General features: G+C 36.7%; 1 protein-coding gene across 1 annotated transcript in view; it reads left to right on the forward strand.

Annotated features, from left to right (window-relative positions):
* Positions 1 to 18,426, forward strand: part of LRP6 (LDL receptor related protein 6) — a 177,891-nt gene that overhangs the window by 113,658 nt on the left and 45,807 nt on the right. Inside the window, exon 8 of the mRNA XM_004435377.3 lies at positions 18,100 to 18,316. Coding sequence (XP_004435434.1) covers positions 18,100 to 18,316 — 217 coding nt within the window. The remainder of the gene's footprint in view (positions 1 to 18,099; positions 18,317 to 18,426) is intronic.

The following is an 18,426-nucleotide window of genomic DNA, read 5'->3' on the forward strand; positions in this document are numbered from 1 at the left end:
CTATTATACTTTTAAAGGAGTCATAGAGATTTTATTGTTTTTAGGAGGTTTGGAAAGGATAGGCAGTCAGATAATGGCAAGGACCACAGTTTGGGGACTTCTTAGGAGAGAATTTGCAAAACATTGGGCTTTTAACAGTGACGGGTATTTTAATTTTTTGTTCCAATTTGAAGTTATCACCAGCTATTAAAAGATTCTGTGTAATGGTTATTCCTGACGTTATCCATAATGAACAAAGGATTCTCCTTCAGTTTTTTTCCACATTAAGTGTAGTCTACAATTTATAACATTTAGACCTGCTAAGAATGTTATAATGCAGGCACTGTAATTTTTTTGTTGAACTCTAATATATTTCCCAAACTCTTCATTCATTGTACTATAATTTGGTTTTTTGTTAGATGTGATGTGAAATAACTAAATCTCGGAGAAGGATTAGAATTCCTTTTATTGTACTGAGATTTTCAATAGACTCGTCTTTGTTTAGTATTTCATTTATAGTTTTGAGCTTCTGAAATCTGCCAGACTTCTGGAGTTTAAGTAGGAATGAAATTAGAGGCTTTATGCAATTAATATAGCCCCATTCAGAGTTTTCTGTTTTCGTTGTTTATTTATTTTTAATTTTGGATTGATTAACGGCTTGGCTTTTATATTTGGTTGAGATCTGTAATAGTTCCTTCTGTGCCACAATAATTTCATTAGTCCACAGATAGCAAATAAACATGTTTAATGAGTTTTCAGAGTGTTGCTATCTTTGAATAAAAGAAAGCTGTTTTCAGATTTCTTAAAATTAGCTATGGTTTCTAGATAGTGCCATATACTCACACAAACATTTGTTCTTTCTATCCTGGGTTTCTCTTCCTAAAACTCAGCGGTGCTTGGTGCTTTTTGCTTAGTTAGTTTCTTTTGTTTGCCCAAGGTCACATAGCTTTCTATTTAGAAAGAAAAGAATGGAATTCAAGTTTCCCGGTTCCTAATACAGTACTTTTTGTGTTCTGCTCTGCTGCCTCTTTTTTAGGCTATTCATTTTGAAATAATTTCAGATTTACAAAAAATTTTTGCAAGAATAATATATCTTTCACCCAGCTTCGTTTTACATATTCATAGAACAATTATCAACACCAGGAAATTAACATTGATACCATTTCCATTATCCCTATTATATTTATTAATTAAAATTCTCCCCTAAGAAAGAGCTGTTCTGTCTCCTCTGTCTGTTTGGTTATTCATATATATCAGTATGGATTCATGGATATTACTTTATTCTGTAGATTATATTCCATTATTATCATTATATTTTTGCAAAAATTGTCCCAGGGCTGGCCCCGTGGCTTAGCGGTTGGGTGCGTGCGCTCCGCTGCTGGCAACCTGGGTTCGGGTCCCGGGCGTGCATCGACGCACTGCTTCTCCACCCATGCTGGGGCCGCGTCCCACATGCAGCAACTATAAGGATGTGTAGCTATGACATACAACTATATACTGGGGCTTTGGGGGAAGAAAATAAATAAAATTAAAAAAAAAAAAAAAAAAAATTGTCCCAGAATTGGCATTTGGAGCACCATCCAGTTAATTCCTGTGTCCTTTTCACATGCTTCCATCTTTTTTTTTAATTTTGGTAAAAAACACATAACATAGAATTTATCATCTTAACTATTTTTAAGTGTACGGTAATGTTAACTATATGCAGATTGTGCAGTAAGATCTCTAGAACTTTTTCATTTTGCAAAACTGAAATCTATACCTACTGAACAACTCCCTTTTTCCCCTTCCCCAGCCCTTGGCAACCACTATTTTACTTTCTGTTTCTAAGAGTTTGACTACTTTAAATACCCCATATAAGTAGAATCGTGCAATTTTGTCTTTTTGTGTCTGGCTTATACCAGTTAGCAGAATGTCCTCACGGTTCATCCATGTTGTAGCATATAGCAAGATTCTCTTCTTTTTTAAGACTGAATAATATTCCATTTTATGTATATACCACATTTTCTTTATCCATTCATCTGTTGATAGACATTTAGGTTGCTTCGACCTCTTGGCTGTTGTGAAGAATGCTACAATGAACATGGTTGTGCAGATATCTCTTCAAGATCTTGTATTCAGTTCTTTTGGATATATACCTAGAAGTGGGATTGCTAGATCATATGGTAATTCTATTTTTAATTTTTTGGGGAGCCCCCATCATTTTTAAAGCACTTTCTGGAACAACAATATATTATTCTAGACTTATTTTATATTTCCCTTGCCTCAGCCCTGGAATCAGCTCTTGCTCCAAGAAGCCGTGGTTCAACCCCCCCCCCCCCCCCCCCCCCCACCGAGGAAGATTAGCCACTGAGCTAACATCTGTTGCCAATCCTCCTCTTTTTGTTGAGGAAGATTGGCCTGGGCTAACATCTGTGCCCATCTTCCTCTACTTTATATGGGACGCTGCCACAGCATGGCTTGATAGTTGGTGCATATCTCCACACCCAGGATCCAAACCTGCGAACCCTGGGCTGCCAAAGTGGAGGGTGCAAACTTAAGCACTATGCCACCAGGCCGGCCCCCATGCTTCTTTTTAATGAAGAATAGTGTTTAAAAACTAATATCTGGGCATAAGCCTTGCTCATTGGTACTGGAGTAATTTGCCTTTGAATACCAAATTCTTATAGTTGATTTTTTTTTCTACTCAGACTCCAAATAGAATTTATTTTAGCTGTACTTGTAAAGAATGAGAAGAAAGGGAGCAGTTTTCCTTCGTTAACGTGCTAGTTTTCCCTTTTAGGGTTTATTGGAGGCTCCAGGACAATGGTCTCTCAGAAGTGTCTCTGGGAGCAGTTGAGTATCATTGATCAAGGTGTTATTGGTGTTCATCATAATGATGCCTTCTGGAAATCTGTTCTCAATTTTATAGTTTTCCTGAGTAATTCAGGTTTTAGAAAGCTTTGGTCACAATAGCAATTCTTAGCTTCATCTGTAAAAGAGCATAGGTAACCGCAAATGTTTAATATTCTAAGCAAGACTCCTTACAAAAATGTTGTAAAACTGCCTAGTGCAACTATGATACTGTAATTCTCTTTTCATATTAAAAATCACTTGTATTTACTCAAACATAATATATCTTGAACTAGGTTAAAAGGCTTTGAATGCAGCACTGTAACTGCCTTTACTGCTCTCTTAAACAGGTGCATGGCATCCCTTTACTTCCACTACTGAGTCTAAAGCATTTCTCTTTACTTGTCAACCCAGTGAGATTCTGCCTGACTTGAAATGTTACTTCCATGGATATATATTCCATTTTTAAAAATGCCATTTTTGTGAAATTATGTTTTGTACCCTATGAAGTGTGTCAGTCAGCCCCCAATGATATCTGTTTTTCTTATACATAAACTTTTAATTCACTAATTATTTTGCATATTGGCTGGAACATTAAAAGAGGAATGGTTCATTGGGAACATAATTTGAGTTTCTCTTTTGGGACTTTATAGCATTCCCACTTCAGCTTATTTTATGGTAGGTGCCTGATTGTCCTGTTGTCATCTATTTCTTGAACGTGTCTAGTCAAGTGAAGTTACACAGCAGCAACTTTGGTAGTAGACTGGCTGCATTCCAAGATTTCATGGGTAGTCCTGTCTTGACATTTAATGAGCTAAAGAAACTGCTCGGAAAACCGGATGTGATGTCTATAGAAGGTTTGCCATTACCTCCTCTCTGTGGAGATAATGTTCTGAATGTTCTGGTTAAGCCACATCTATTTCCTGTTGTGGCCTATATTCTCAGTGTGGTTTTCAGTATTTGAGAATGCCTCAGAATGTTAAATACATACCACAATGTGATTGAAGCAGCTGAAACCACTGGAGACTCTGGTTCAGATTTGGAGGTAGATTCTAGAAGTGACAGAAGCCTAATTTCAGTTTAACTAATTAAACCACTCTGAGGTAATACAGTGAAGCACACCCTCAAGAGTTGCGAGAAGATTTAATTAGTGTTGGCTCAACTTTTAAAGCGTAAGGGTAATCTTTTGAAATTGCCTAAAATGGTTCATTTGTTCTGGGTTCAGAATGTACAAGCAGGCTTTTACCAGGATTTGTGTTATTTTAAATATAGGGGGCTTAGAACCATGTTTATAAACCTGGTAACCTGTCCAAACTGTTACTTGTTTGGTATGAGAAATGTAATAGTGATTTTCTTTGAGACAAAGCAATGTGTTCTTGTTTCACTGTGTTGCTTTTCAGAACAGAAAGAGCAGAAAGAGATTGTGTGGCTGGTAGAAGAGAAATATTTAGGGGAGAAGCCAATTTGCTAATAGAAGTGTCAACTCTGCAAAAGTAACTGAAGGAAACAGGTTTCAGAAAATAATCATTGGGCTCTGTGTATAAAGGGAAATACATAGTTCTTAGATGTAAAGTCTCACTATCAGATTTTATTTAAGCTGTTGATCTCTTAATATCTTCAGAGGATTTTTTTTTTTTTTTTTTTTTTGGTGAGGAAAATCAGCCCTGAGCTAACATCCATGCCAATCCTCTCTTTTTTTTGCTGAGGAAGACTGGTTCTGGGCTAACATCCGTGCCCATCTTCCTCCACTTTGTGTGGGATGCCGCCACAGCATGGCCTGACAAGCGGTGCATCAGTGCGCACCTGGGATCCGAACCAGCGTTGCCAGCAGCGGAGCAAGTGCACTTAACCACTACGCCACGTGGCCGGCCCCAGAGGATTCTTATAATTGCTTTCCACATCATCTCAACAAGGAAAATAACAGTATTTATTTTTTTAAAAATTATTATTTATTTATTTTTGGTGAGGAAGAATCGCCTTGAGCTAACATCTGTGCCAATCTTCCTCTGTTTTATATGTGGGATGTTGCCATGGCTTGATGAGCAGTGTGTGGGTCCGCGCCCAGGGTCGGAACCTGCCAACCCTGGGCCACCGAAGCAGAGTGCACAAACTTAACCATTACGCCATGGGGCTGGCCTCAGTAACAGCATTTATTAATAACAGCTAATAATTACTATTATTATTATTATTCAAGTGCCTTTGGACTTTCTCCTTATCTTTCCTCTCTTCATTTTTTTTTTTTTAATTAGGAAAATTTCAAACATATAGTAAAGCAGAGTTAAGATTCTTACGAGCCACCCAGCTTCATCCGTTACCAGTACATGGTCAATCTAGAGTGCTCTTAAAGAGGAGAGCCAAGGAGATGGCAGCTCTGGATTCTCCTATTAACATAACTGGTTTTAATACTTCTATTTTGAGATAACCTAGAAGAAATGAATCAGGCTTTTGTCCTTGCTCTTAGAAATCTCAGCTAATGCTTTGAAGTGTAAACTTACAAATGTGATGTAACATGAAAAAAAGTAGAGTTTCATTAATTTTTTTCATCAGAAATTGTTTTTGAGGTAATTTTAACCCATATTAGAATTAAGTATAATATAGCTGAGGAGGAAGGAAAGACCAAATGGAAGATATTTGTTTGTGGCTTTACTGAGCCTGATGGGTCTAGGGCAACCCTGAAGGTGGCAGATAGGAGAGGCGACCGAGATCTAATCTTTAGGAGTAAATTAATTTTGTTGTAGGCTGTATAATCACCACTGAAACTCTAATCCTGCACAGTCCGTTATGGTAGCCAGTAGCCACGTATGGCTGTGGAGCACTTAAAATGTGGCTACTCTGAATTGAGATGCTTGAGGTGTAAAATACATCCTAAGAAGACAAGTAAGAAAAAAACCCATAAAATTTCATTAATAAAATTTTTAGTATAGATTACACATTGAAATAAAAATATTTTGGATATATTGGATTAAATATAATATTAAAATTAAATTTACCTGTTTCTTTTTACTTTTTAAAATCTAGCTACTAGAAAATTTAAAATTATATACTAGACTCACATTGTGGCTTGTATTTGCTCTCTCTTGGAGAGCACTGTTCTAGACCCAACCCCATTGTAAAAACTACCACACACAAGAACAGGAAGATAGGGAATTAAGGGAAACAGTATCTTACAAAATTACATCTAAAACATCTTTAGCACATCTTAAGTACATTGTTTAATTTGAAATAGATGTGGTATATCCAGCTTTAGTGTGCATTAAAATCTTTAGTCGTGGTTTTTCAGGAACTGTATTTGAGTTCCTGGCCACTGTGCTATTCTAAGATCATCTTAAGACCTTCATTACCATTTGTTGTTGTTGTTGTTCTACCAGATGTTGCTAAAAACCCTTTCTTTTTAAAGTGTCCTTTACTCTTTTTTTTTTCTTCCTGAGACCCTTGCTTGCACTTAGAGGGGCATTAACACTGATCCAAACCCCAGTTTGGTCAAGGGACTAGAGTGGAGATCAGCAAAGCATTTCCCATCCACAATCCTTTATGTGAATTCTGAAATCCAGAAAGCTCTCCAAACCGAAAGTTGTTTTTGTTGATTCAGTTGGTGGAAAACTTGACCTGAAGCAATATAAGACTATTTGTAGTCTTTATGTATCCCACTTTGTGGGACTATTTGTATGTTTTGCTGCAAAAATATTAATATGTTTGGCAATGAAGTGCTGCCCTAGACCCGGGTAGGGGTGATATGCTATGTGCATTGTGTTACCTTTTCTAAATATCAAGAAAAAGTCTGAATTCTGAAAATACAGGTGGCCCCAAGACTTTCAGATTAGGGATTTTGGACTTCTATTACCATCCCACAAGAATTGAAAATATTTTATTAACCATAATTCTATATTTAAGATATTTATCTTTAGCACGAACAGTCCGAACACAGTGACAGCAATAAATGAAGTCTTCCTGAAATACAGCTTTGTTGTGTCACTCTCCTTAAAGTGCTTTCAGAAGTTTCTTGTTTTCTACAGTTCTCCTTATCCTGGAATTTCATACCTGCCACAGGGTGGTGTCTGCCTGATGCTGTCTCCTTTGAGTCCCTTTTGGATTCTTTCTGCCTCAAAGCATTTCTTTCAAAGTCAGTCAAACAAGGCATCCTTGACTCTGTGTCTAACGGATATTATTTCTTTCATTCTGGAAAATCCTTTCTTCTTTCTCTTTGTCAGAATTCTCCTAATTCTTCTAGATAGATTTGTATGTGTACTGTTAATATAAATACAGTTTACCTCCCCAACTAGATTGTAATCCCTTAGCTAGAAGAGGCCTTGTTATAAACTTCTTAGCATTCATCATAATTTCTTTCATGGTGATTTGCATTCATTAGATATGTTTATTAGTGTTTGATTTTTTTGAGGGTGTGTGGAATGAGGGTCTGGTAGAGCTGAACAGATTGTCAAACTGCTCCTTTTTGCTTACTGTTTTACTACTGTACATCTAAGTAGCAAAAGCAAACAGTAAAAATGGGGGTTTGAAATAGGAATAAGGCTGCAGCACTGTAGTCTTCCACTAGTTCCCAGGATACAGAAAGGTTTATATTGGTTTTATTCTTCAGCTTAACAGTATGTGGTTGTTTTGGTCTTTCATTTCCACATATTCGTTTTATATACGTGTATTTTTATTTTGAAGCACTGCATTTTAATTAATTAAATAAGTATAGCCATTTAAATATAGCTGTTTACTTTTAGGAACCTAAAGCATTTTACTCAAATAATTTTGAAGAGCAAGAACCAGCATTTACTGAGCTGCTACTACACATCTAATACTGTGCTATATATTTAACATTATTTTATGTAATCCTTAAATAATTCATAGATGTAAGTGCTCTTTCTGTATTTTACGTGTGAGAAATTGCCAAGGGTAACCAGTCAGTGATAGAGCTTATATTTGAAATCCAAATCTACCTAATTCTGTCACAATATTGTTTGCTAGTCATGAGAGATTTTTAGAGAGCAGAAGAATGAAGGGTAAGTGCCAGATAGAATATGCTGAGTTGTGTAAATTAAAAGGATCTTTTGGAATTGTGCTTTTGTTATTTTTCTCATCGTGATTGTCAATTTCATTCTTTGCCCATTATGCAAATTCATTCTTAATCAGCTGTGTTTTGTTTAAGTTGTTCATGTATCAAAATGAACAAACAAAAGTATTGCAGGATGACATAGCTGAAAGAGGGAATGGTTGGTTGATGCTGTATTTTTTCTTTTCTTTTTTTTATTTTTTTGCTGAGGAAGATTTGCCATGAGCTAATATCTGTGGCCAGTCTTCCTCTATTTTCTATGTGGGCCATGACCACATGGCCACTTAGGAGTGGTGTAGGTCTGTGCCTGGGAACTGAACCCAGGCCGCCGAAGCAGAGCACGCTGAACTTAACCACTAGGCCACCAGAGCTGGCCCGATCCTGTAATATTTTTGAAGTAGAAATTTAAATTTTATTTTTAAAAACAAGTTCAATAGTAGGCATCTAGTATGTGATTTTATTTTATTTATTTTTATATATTTTATTGACATCATATTGGCTTATAACATTGTATAAATTTAAGGTGTACATTATTATATTTCAGTTTCTGTATAGACTGCATCATGTTCACCACCAGTAGTCTGATTTTTATCTGTCACCATACACATGTGCCCCTTTACCCTTTTCGCCCTCCTTGCGTCACCTTCCCCTCTGATAACCACTTATCTGTTCTCCTTATCCATGTGTTTTGTTTATTTTCCACATATGAGTGAAATCATATGGTGTTTGTCTTTCTCTGTCTGACTTATTTCACTTAGCATAATACCCTCAAGGTCCATCCATGTTGTCGCAAATGGCACGATTTTGTCTTTTTTATGGCTGAGTAGTATTCCGTTGTGTATATACACCACATCTTCTTTATCCATTGATCGTTGATGGGCACTTGGGTTGCTTCCACATCTTTTCTATTGTGAATAATGCTGCAGTGAACATATGGATACATAAAATCTCTTTGAATCATTGATTTCATGTTCTTTGGATAAATGCCTAGCAGTGGCAAAGCTGGATCGTAAGGTATTTCTAATTTTTTGAGCAATCTGCGTGCTATTTTCCATAGTGGCTGCACCAGTTTGCATTCCTACCAGCAGTGTATGAGGGTTCCCTTTTCTCCACATCCTCTTCAAGACTTGTTAGTTATTATCTTGTTAATTATAGACATTCTGATGGGTGTGAGGTAATATCTCATTGTAGTTTTGATTTGCATTTCCTTAATAATTATGATGTTGAATATCTTTTCCTGTGCCTGTTAGCCATCTGTATGTCTTGTTTGGAAAAATGTCTGTTCATATCCTCTGCCCATTTTTTGATTGGGTTCTTGATTTTTGTTGTTGTTGAGTTGTATGGGTTCTTTATATATTTTGGAAATTATATGATTTGCAAATATTTTATCCCAGTTGGAGGGTTCTCTTCGTTTTGTTAATGGTTTCTTTTGCTTTGCAGAAGCTTCTTAGTCTGATGTAGTCCCATTTATTTATTTTTTCTTTTGTTTCCCTTCCCTGAGTAGACATGGTATTCAAAAAGATACTGGTAAGAGCCATGTCAGAGTGTACTACCTATATTTTCTTCTAGGTGTCTTATAGTTTCAGGTCTTACTTTCAAATCTTTTGTCCATTTTGAGTTCATTTTTGTGTATAGTGTAAGATAATGGTCTGCTTTCCTTCTTTTGCACCTGACTGTCCAATTTTCCCAACGCCATTTATTGAAGAGACTTTCCGTTCTCCATTGTTTGTTCCTGGTTTCTTTTTTGAAGATTAGTTGTCCATAGATGGGTGGTTTTATTTCTGGGCTTTCAATTCTGTTCCATTGATCTGTGTCTCTCTTTTTGTGCCAGTACCATGCTGTTTTGATTACTATAGCTTTGTAGTATATTTTGAAGTCAAGGAATGTAATACCTCCAGCTTTGTTCTTTTTTCTCAGGATTGCTTTAGCTGTTTGGGGTCTTTTGTTGTTCCATGTAAATTTTAGGATTCTTTGTTCTGTTTCTGTGAAGAATGTCATTGGGATTCTGATTGGGATTGCATTGAATCTGTAGATTGCTTTAGCTAATATGCACATTTTAACTATGTTTATTTTCCAGTGCATGAGCATGGAATATCTTTCCATTTCTTTGTGTTGTCTTTGATTTCATTCAATAATGTCTTATAGTTTTCAGTGTATAGGTCTTTCACCTTCTTGGTTAAATTTCTAAGTATTTTATTCTTTTTGTTGTGATTGTAAATGGCATTGTATTCTTGACTTCTCTTTCTGCTAGTTCGTTATTAGTGTATAGAAATGCAACTGATTTTTGGATGTTGATTTTGTAACCTGCAACTTTGCTGTAGTTACTGATTATTTCTAGTAGTTTTCTGGTGGATTCTTTAGGGTTTTCTATTTATAAGATCATGTCGTCCACAAACAGCAAGAGTTTCACTTCTTCCTTTCCACTTTGGATCCCTTTTATTTCTTTTTCTTGCCTAATTGTTCTGGCCAACACCTCCAGTACTTTGTTGAATAGGAGTGGCAAGAGTGGGCACCCTTATCTTGGTCCTGTTCTCAGAGGGATGGCTTTCAGTTTTTACTCGTTGAGTATGATCATGGCTGTGGGTTTGTCATATATGGCCTTTATTATGTTGAGGTACTTTCCTTCTGTACTCATTTTATTCAGAGTTTTTATCATAAATGGATGTTGAGTCTTGTCAAATGCTTTCTCTGCATCTATTGAGATGATCATGTGATTTTGATTCTTCGTTTTGTTAATGTGGTGTATCACATTGATTGATTTGCAAATATCTAACCATCCTTGCATCCTTGGAATAAATCCCACTTGATCACGGTGTATGAGCCTTTTAATGTATTGCTGTATTCTATTTGCCAATATTTTGTTGAGGATTTTTGCATCTATGTTCATCAGCCATATTGGCCTGTAATTTTCCTGTTTTGTGTTGTCCTTATCTGGTTTTGATATCAGGGTAACGTTGGCCTCATAAAATGAGTTAGGTTTTGCCCCATCCTCTTCAATTTTTTGGAATAATTTGAGAAGGATAGGAATTAAATCTTCTTTGAGTGTTTGGTAGAATTCACCAGAGAAGCCATCTGGTCCTAGACTTCTGTTTTTTGTGAGGTTCTTGATTACCATTTCAATCTCTTTGCTTGTGGTCTATTCCGATTCTCTATTTATTCTTGCTTCAGTTTTGGGATGTTGTGTGATTCTAAGAATTTATCCATTTCTTGTAGGTTATCAAGTTTGTTGGCGTATAGCTTTTCATAGTAGTCTCTTATAATCCTTTGTATTTCTGTGGTGTCTATTGTAATTTCTCGCCTTTCATTTCTGATTTTATTTATTTGAGTCTTTTTTCTTTTTTTCTTTGTGAGTCTGGCTAACGGTTTGCCAATTTTGTATATCTTCTCAAAGAACCAGCTCTTTGTTTCATTGATTCTGTTGTTTTCCTAGTCTCTATTTCGTTTATTACTGCTCTCATTTTTATCATTTCCTTCTGTCTATTGAATTTGGGTTTTGTTCTTCTTTTTCTAGTTCTTTTAGGTATAGTGTAAGTTTGTTTATTTGAGATTTTTCTTGTTTCTTGAGGTAGGCCTGTATTGCTATGAATTTCCCTCTTAGTACTGCTTTTGCTGCATCTCATAGGTTTTGGTATATGGTGTTTGCATTTTTCTTCAGGTATTTTTTGATTTCTTCTTTGTTTTCTTCACTGATATAATAGTTGTTCACTAGCATGTTGTTTAGTATCCATATATTTGTCACTTTCCCAGCTTTTTTCTTGTAGTTGATTTGTAGTTTCATAGTATGTGGTCAGAAAAGATGCTTGATATGATTTCAGTCTTCTTAAATTTATTGAAGCTTGCCTCGTTTCTCAACATACGTTCTATCTTTGAGAATGTTCCCTGTGCACTTGAGAAGAATGTTTATTCTGCTGTTTTTGGATGGAATGTTCTGTATATATCTGTTAAGTCCATCTGGTCTAGTGTTTCATTTAAGGCCCCTGTTTCCTTGTTGACTTTCTGTCTGGGTGATCTATCCATTGACGTAAGTGGGGTGTTGAGGTCCCCTACTATTATTGTGTTGCTGTTAAGTTCTCCCTTTAGGTTTGTTAGTAGTTGCTTTATGTACTTTGGTGATCCTGTGTTAGGTACATGTATATTCATAAGTGTTATGTCTTCTTGTTGGAATGTCCTGTTTATTGTTATATAATGCCCATCTTTTTTTTTCTGTGAGGGAGATCAGCCCTGAGCTAACATCCGTGCTAATCCTCCTCTTTTTGCTGAGGAAGACCGGCTCTGAGCTAACATCTATTGCCAATCTCCCTCCTTTTTTTCCCCCAAAGCCCCAGTAGATACCTCCTTTTTTTCCCCTAAAGCCCCAGTAGATAGTTGTATGTCATAGTTGCACATCCTTCTGGTTGCTGTATGTGGGACGCGGCCTCAGCATGGCCGGAGAAGTGGTGCATCAATGTGTGCCCTGGATCTGAAGCCGGGCCACCAGTAGCGGAGCGTGCACACTTAACCACTAAGCCCTGGGGCCGGCCCCTGTAATGCCCATCTTTGTCTCTTATTTTCTTTTTTATCTTGAATTCTGCTTTGTCTGATAAAAGTATGGCTACACTTGCTTTCTTTTGCTTGCTATTTGCCTGGAGTATCATCTTCCATATCCCTTTACTCTCAGCCTGTTTGTCTTTAGAGCTGAGATGTGTTTCCTGGAGGCAGCATATTGTTGGGTCTTGTTTTTTAATCCATCCAGGCACTCTCTGTCTTTTGATTGGTGAATTCAATCCATTTACATTTAGACTGATTATTGCTATGTTAGGGCTTAATACTGCCATTTTATTTTTTGTTTTCCAATTGTTCTGTATTTCCATTGTTTCTTTTTCCTTGTGTTTCCGTCTCCTATTTCAGTTTGGTGGTTTTCTTTTATGGTTTTCTCAGTTTTCTCTTTATTTATGACTCTGCTCTGATTTTTTGTTTTGTGGTTACCATGAGGTTTGTATAAAAGAGCTCATGGATGAGATAGTCCATTTTCTGATTGCCTCTTATCTCCATTAGCCAAAGCAGGTTCCATCCCTTCCTTTTCCCTTTCAGTGTCTTTGTTGTCACAAATTATTCTTTTTTGTGTTGTGAGTTTGTGACCAAGTTGAATTTTTTATGGTTATTTTTGATGCTTTCTTTGCCTTTGTCCTTTATGTTATAATTAAGTGTTTGCTAACCTATTCTGATAGAGAGCTGCAATTTTCTGATCTTGTCTATTTATTTCCTAGCTCAAAGCTTTGTAAACTTTGCCTTTTTTGTTTCGGGTAGGAGGGTTCCCTTCAACATTTCTTGTAGGCCAGGTCTGGTGGCAGTGAACTCCCTCAGCTTCTGTTCTTCTAGGAAAGCTTTTATTTCTCTGTCATATCTGAAGGATAATTTCACTGGATAGAGTATTCTTGGCTGATAGTTTTTGTCTTTCAGTATTTTGAATATATTATTCTGCTTTCTTCTAGCTTGTGAAATTTCTGCTGAGAAATCTACTGAAAGCCTGATGGGGTTTCCTGTGTAGGTTATTTTCTTCTTTCTTGTTTCCCTTAATATTTTTTCTTTGTCATTGATTTTTCTTTTTTTTTTTTTTTTTTGGTGAGGAAGAGTGGCCCTGGGCTAACAGCCATGCCCTTCTTCCTCTACTTTATGTGTGCGACAGCTGTCACAGCATGGCTCAATAAGCGATGCACACGTCTGCACCCAGGATCTGAACCCATGAACCCTGGGCCGCCAGAGTGGAGCATGTGAACTTAACCACTATGCCACTGGGCCGACCCCATCTTTGTCATTGATTTTTGTCAGTTTTAATATATGCCTTGGAGGAGATCTTTTTGCTTTGATTGATGTAATTAGGAATTCTTTTAGCTTCATATACTTGCATGTCCAGTTCCTTCTCTGGGTTTGGGGTGTTCTCAACTATTATTTCTTTGAATATGCTCAGTCTTCTTTTTCCCTCACTTCTACCTATGGGATACCTATAAGTTTTATGTTATTTTTCCTAATTGAGTAGGATATTTCTTGAATAATTTCTTCATTTTTTAAAAATCTTAGTTCTCTCTCTTCCTGTATCTGAATCATTTCTGTGTTTGTATTTTCCAGCTCACTAATTTCCTCCTGCATAAGGTCTACTCTATTTTTAATGCTTTCTACTTTATTTTTTATCTTATTTATTGTGTTCTTCATATCCAAAATTTGTTTTTTTTTTTTTTTTAGAGCTTCAATCTCTTTGGTGAAGTAACCCTTCTGTTCATTAATTTTAGTCCTGAGCTCATTGAACTGTCTTTCTGAATTTTCTCATAACTCGAGTTTCTTTATGACAGCTGTTTTGTCTTCTTTGTCAGTTAGGTTGTAATCTTCTATGACTTCAAGTTTGGTTTCTGGAGAGTTGTCATTTTCTTCTGTACTGCAGTGTTACTGTAGTTCTTCATTCTGTTTGATGAAGTGATTCTCTATAGGTGCATTTGTGGTAGTAATCACCTTTACTTATTTGGGTACAGCTTTGGTTACTTTGGTTCTGGTCACCTGGGTCTCATGTTCCTCCTCCTCTCTGCAGGCTTAGGTGCTATTGTCCAGTGCACCACCTACATTGCTGTTTCTGAGTTGTCTGGGGGTGCTGGTTGCACTGCTGCTAGGGGTGCTGGGTTCACAAGTGTCACTGTTGCTGGCTGGGGCCTGGGGACCCAGGGACTTCTCTGCAGCCCTCGCTACTGGTGGAGTTGGTGTCGGGGGTGCCAACACTGGGGGCTGGGCGCTCCTACCCCGTCTACTCACAGCTGTGCTGGTCGGGCCTGCTGCCACTCCCCTGACCATTGTGGGACGGGGCTGCCGCGTCGCTGCCACTCTGGGCGTTCATGCACGTGGTGCCGGGCCACCCTCACCTCCACTCACAGGTGCACAGTCCACTATATGAGGATCTGTGCCCTGGATCTCTGTCACCAGGGGAGCAGGGGGGGTTTCTCCCCTAGTTTCATTGCTTCCTGGAAGTCCAGTCCACCCACCTTCAGATGAATAGCTGCCAGGATCTCTTAGGCATCCTCTTGTGCTGTGTAGGGAAACCTCTGTTGGTCAGTGGGTGTCTGGTTGTAATTTAGAGCGGAGAGACAAAGGGAACAACTCACTCCACTGTGATGCTGACATCGCTCCTAGGATATGCGTTTAGATCAGCAAGTAAATTTGTAATTGGAAGGCAGAATTTAGGTGTACTAATCAGGAAAATTAGTGTTAATTTATTAAATGTAAGTTAATGCAGTATAATTGATTTAAGGTAGTTCTGAAACTAGGAATATGATCAAGTCAGACATATTTTAATATACCATAAGCGTGTAAGAAAGTAGTATTTTAGAGTCTTATAACACAGAATATTTAGCGCTGTGTGTTAGGTGCTCTCTGATAGGATGATGAACTCCCCGCAATGGAGAACATGGGTTCATTTTAAGTATATGACATTTTAGATGAGGTAGCAGTACATTTTCTGGGAAACGCAGGTGGAAATAGTGCAGTAGCAACTGATGAGACCTTAGGCTAGAACTTTACATGTTTGTAATTTTTCTACATAGATTAATAGTAGAAGCCATAGAAATTGATGGGCTTTTGAAGGGTGTTTTATAGAGAGAGAAGAACCCAGGAAACTTTGGAAAATATCCTATCAGCTTTCAAAAAGGAAGGAGGAACCAGTGAAATGAAGAGATGAAAAGCAGTCCTGGCTATAGAAAAAGAAATAAGATCATATTGTGTCATGAAAACCCCATGTCGAGTTTCAGTGGGTGGTTAAGAGTATCAGATGTTAAAAAGAGGGAAAAGAACACAAGAACTGAGAAAAGCAAGAAAAGTAGTCATTGATCATTTCAGTATAGTTATTTCATCTGAGTCATAGATTGTAAGCCAGTTTTAGGGAGTTGAAGGGAATGAATGCTAAGAGGTGGAGGCAGCTGTTAGAGATTACATTCAAAGAATATGGCAGTAAAATAAGAAGGATGGAATAGATTCAGAATCTTTCAGCTTTTAAACAGTGTCTTTCTAAGATCAGGGAAATTGTGTTGTGCTAAAGGCAGAAAGAAAGGACCCTATGGAGAGGGAGAAATTGAAGGTCCCAGAAAGGAAGGAAAATAGTGTTGGGAGGAAGTTCTTGTAAAAGGGGGTTATAGGAAGATACTGGAGTCAAGAGATAGTCTCCTTATTAGGATAGAGGCAAAAGTAGAGAGTTTTAAAAATAAGCTTCCCCCACCTAAAATAAAGACTTTCTAAGTTATATGTCTAATAAAGGAAAGATATTTCACCCTGATCTAAGTTTCCAAGCAGTAATAGAATGGAACCAGAAATTTTTTTCTCAGACTCTGCTTTTAGGAGAGATAGGAATGTATTCGTTCTCCAGATGTAGGCAGTAGTATGCCTTTTTACATCAATTTAAAATTTGGGCAAGAATACCTTTCATTCATTCAAATGGCTAAGCTGTAGGATCTGAGGATAAGAACTGTCATATAAATTTTTGTTTGCATTTTTGGGAAGGTTTCTTGAGTGTCTTAGGAAACCTATCTCCTTTAAAAATTCTTTAACAAATATTTATTGAGTTCTTTGCCAGGTTCTTTAATAGTAGCTGTGGAAGACACATAAATGGATGAATTAAGGTTCTTGCTATTCTAGAGCTCACATTCTGGTTAGATATGTAAACAAATAATCAACCCTTTTTCTGTGCTTAGTCCTCATAGTCTTAAATACCAAAGTAATTTTAAGGTACCACGTAAACATCATAACATATATCCAGGAGTGGTCTATTGCAAGAAAATATGAGTGTAAAAAATCTAAACTCATGTCTCAAATTAAGGAGAAATTATTATCTTTAAAAAGTATTTAACGTAGGAGTTGGAGTAGTTTTAAATTCTAACTAAATGTTTTTTACTTTTAAAGACATTCTAGTTTAATACGTTAAATGCATATTTAACAGAAGTCCTATTGTATCTGATGTAAACAAATAAACATTCAACTAGTATGATTTCTCTTCCATCCCATATAAGTCAAATATTTATTGATATTTACAAGTTAAAATACAAGGATATAGCTCAGTCTCGCTTGCTCAACTTTTAAGTACTTGGTTATTTCCAGGGTTTGGCTGTTCTTGAAAGATCAGCAAGTGTTTTAAAGGTTTTAGAGGAGAGAGATAAAGGTAACATCTGGTTGTCATTCCATCTAAGCAATCGTAGTATTGACTTACATGGAATATTTCTTACTAGTTTTATGGATAAAAAGTTAACACTTGCATATAAGATTACTTCTGATACTTGTTTTTAGGTGGGGGCAGATATTGTTTGCATGTACATGTTTTTAGTACCAGAATAACATTTCCGAAGGCTGATTTGCCTGGCACACAGGCCACTTTAAATGGTAGAAATGGTCTTAGTACGGACATGTAAGTTGGTGCTTTCAAAGACTTACGCCATCTTTTAGAACAGAATATTAGTACATGTTGCTACAATGTCAGAGACAGAAAAGATGTCTTTGCCACTTCTGGGGAAATTGCTGATGTTTATAATGAGAGTGTCAGAATGAATTTAATAATGTCACTATAGGGGAGTTGAAAAAAGTAGGTACATTCTAGTTGCTTGAAACTCAGTTGTGGAGAGAGTGTCATAAATTCCGTATAGTTTTGTGATTATAACCTTAGGGGGGTGAGTGATTTATTGAGAGCCCTCTTATCTGTGTGTTTTATTTTTTTAAAAAACAATGAAATATAAAATATACTAAGTGGAAAGAGTCTTTAAAAAGGCATCAACTCTGTTTATAAGCTGTGTGACCTTATATGAATCTCAATTTCCCAAGATGTAAAAATGGAAGAATTCTCAGGATAAAATAAAATGTTATATAATAAAATATGTAATAAAATAATGTGTGTGAAGGTACATTGTAATTTAAAAACAAATGTATGAGCAAATTTAAGGTAATGATATTGTATTTTTAATTTTTACATAGTCATTTAATGGAAGAGATGCATACTAAATCTAGTATTGCCAGGATTTTTAGAAGGAAGGTTAATAAGACATTGGAGAAATAGAGGTAAAATATGAGCTTATATTAATCAGCATGTTGTCATTTTGTGAAAGCTTTGTAATAGGAATAACTAAGATGACTCTTTAGGATTTTGATGCAACACGTAGTTGGATTTGTCATTTTTACATAGATTTGAAGAATAAGTACCCATCTTTTCCTCTTCCTTCTCTTTATACTTAAACATGAAGGTTATGAATACCGATGGCACTGGGAGACGGGTACTAGTGGAAGACAAAATTCCTCACATTTTTGGATTTACTTTGTTGGGTGACTATGTTTACTGGACTGACTGGCAGAGGCGTAGCATCGAAAGAGTACACAAACGAAGTGCAGAGAGGGAAATCATCATAGATCAGCTCCCTGACCTCATGGGCCTAAAGGCCACAAATGTTCATCGAATTATTGGTAAGTAATTCCAAAATTCTCTTAGAGATGGAAGCCAAGAATGAGGAAAGGTGGAGATAGTCAGCAGTTTGTAAAACAGCGAGATGAATTGTTGATGTTTTGAGGGGCTA

The sequence above is a fragment of the Ceratotherium simum genome, chromosome 17 (genome assembly GCF_057802395.1).
Source record: "Ceratotherium simum simum isolate JZ-2026a chromosome 17, ASM5780239v1, whole genome shotgun sequence".
NCBI classification, from domain to species: Eukaryota; Metazoa; Chordata; class Mammalia; order Perissodactyla; family Rhinocerotidae; genus Ceratotherium; species Ceratotherium simum.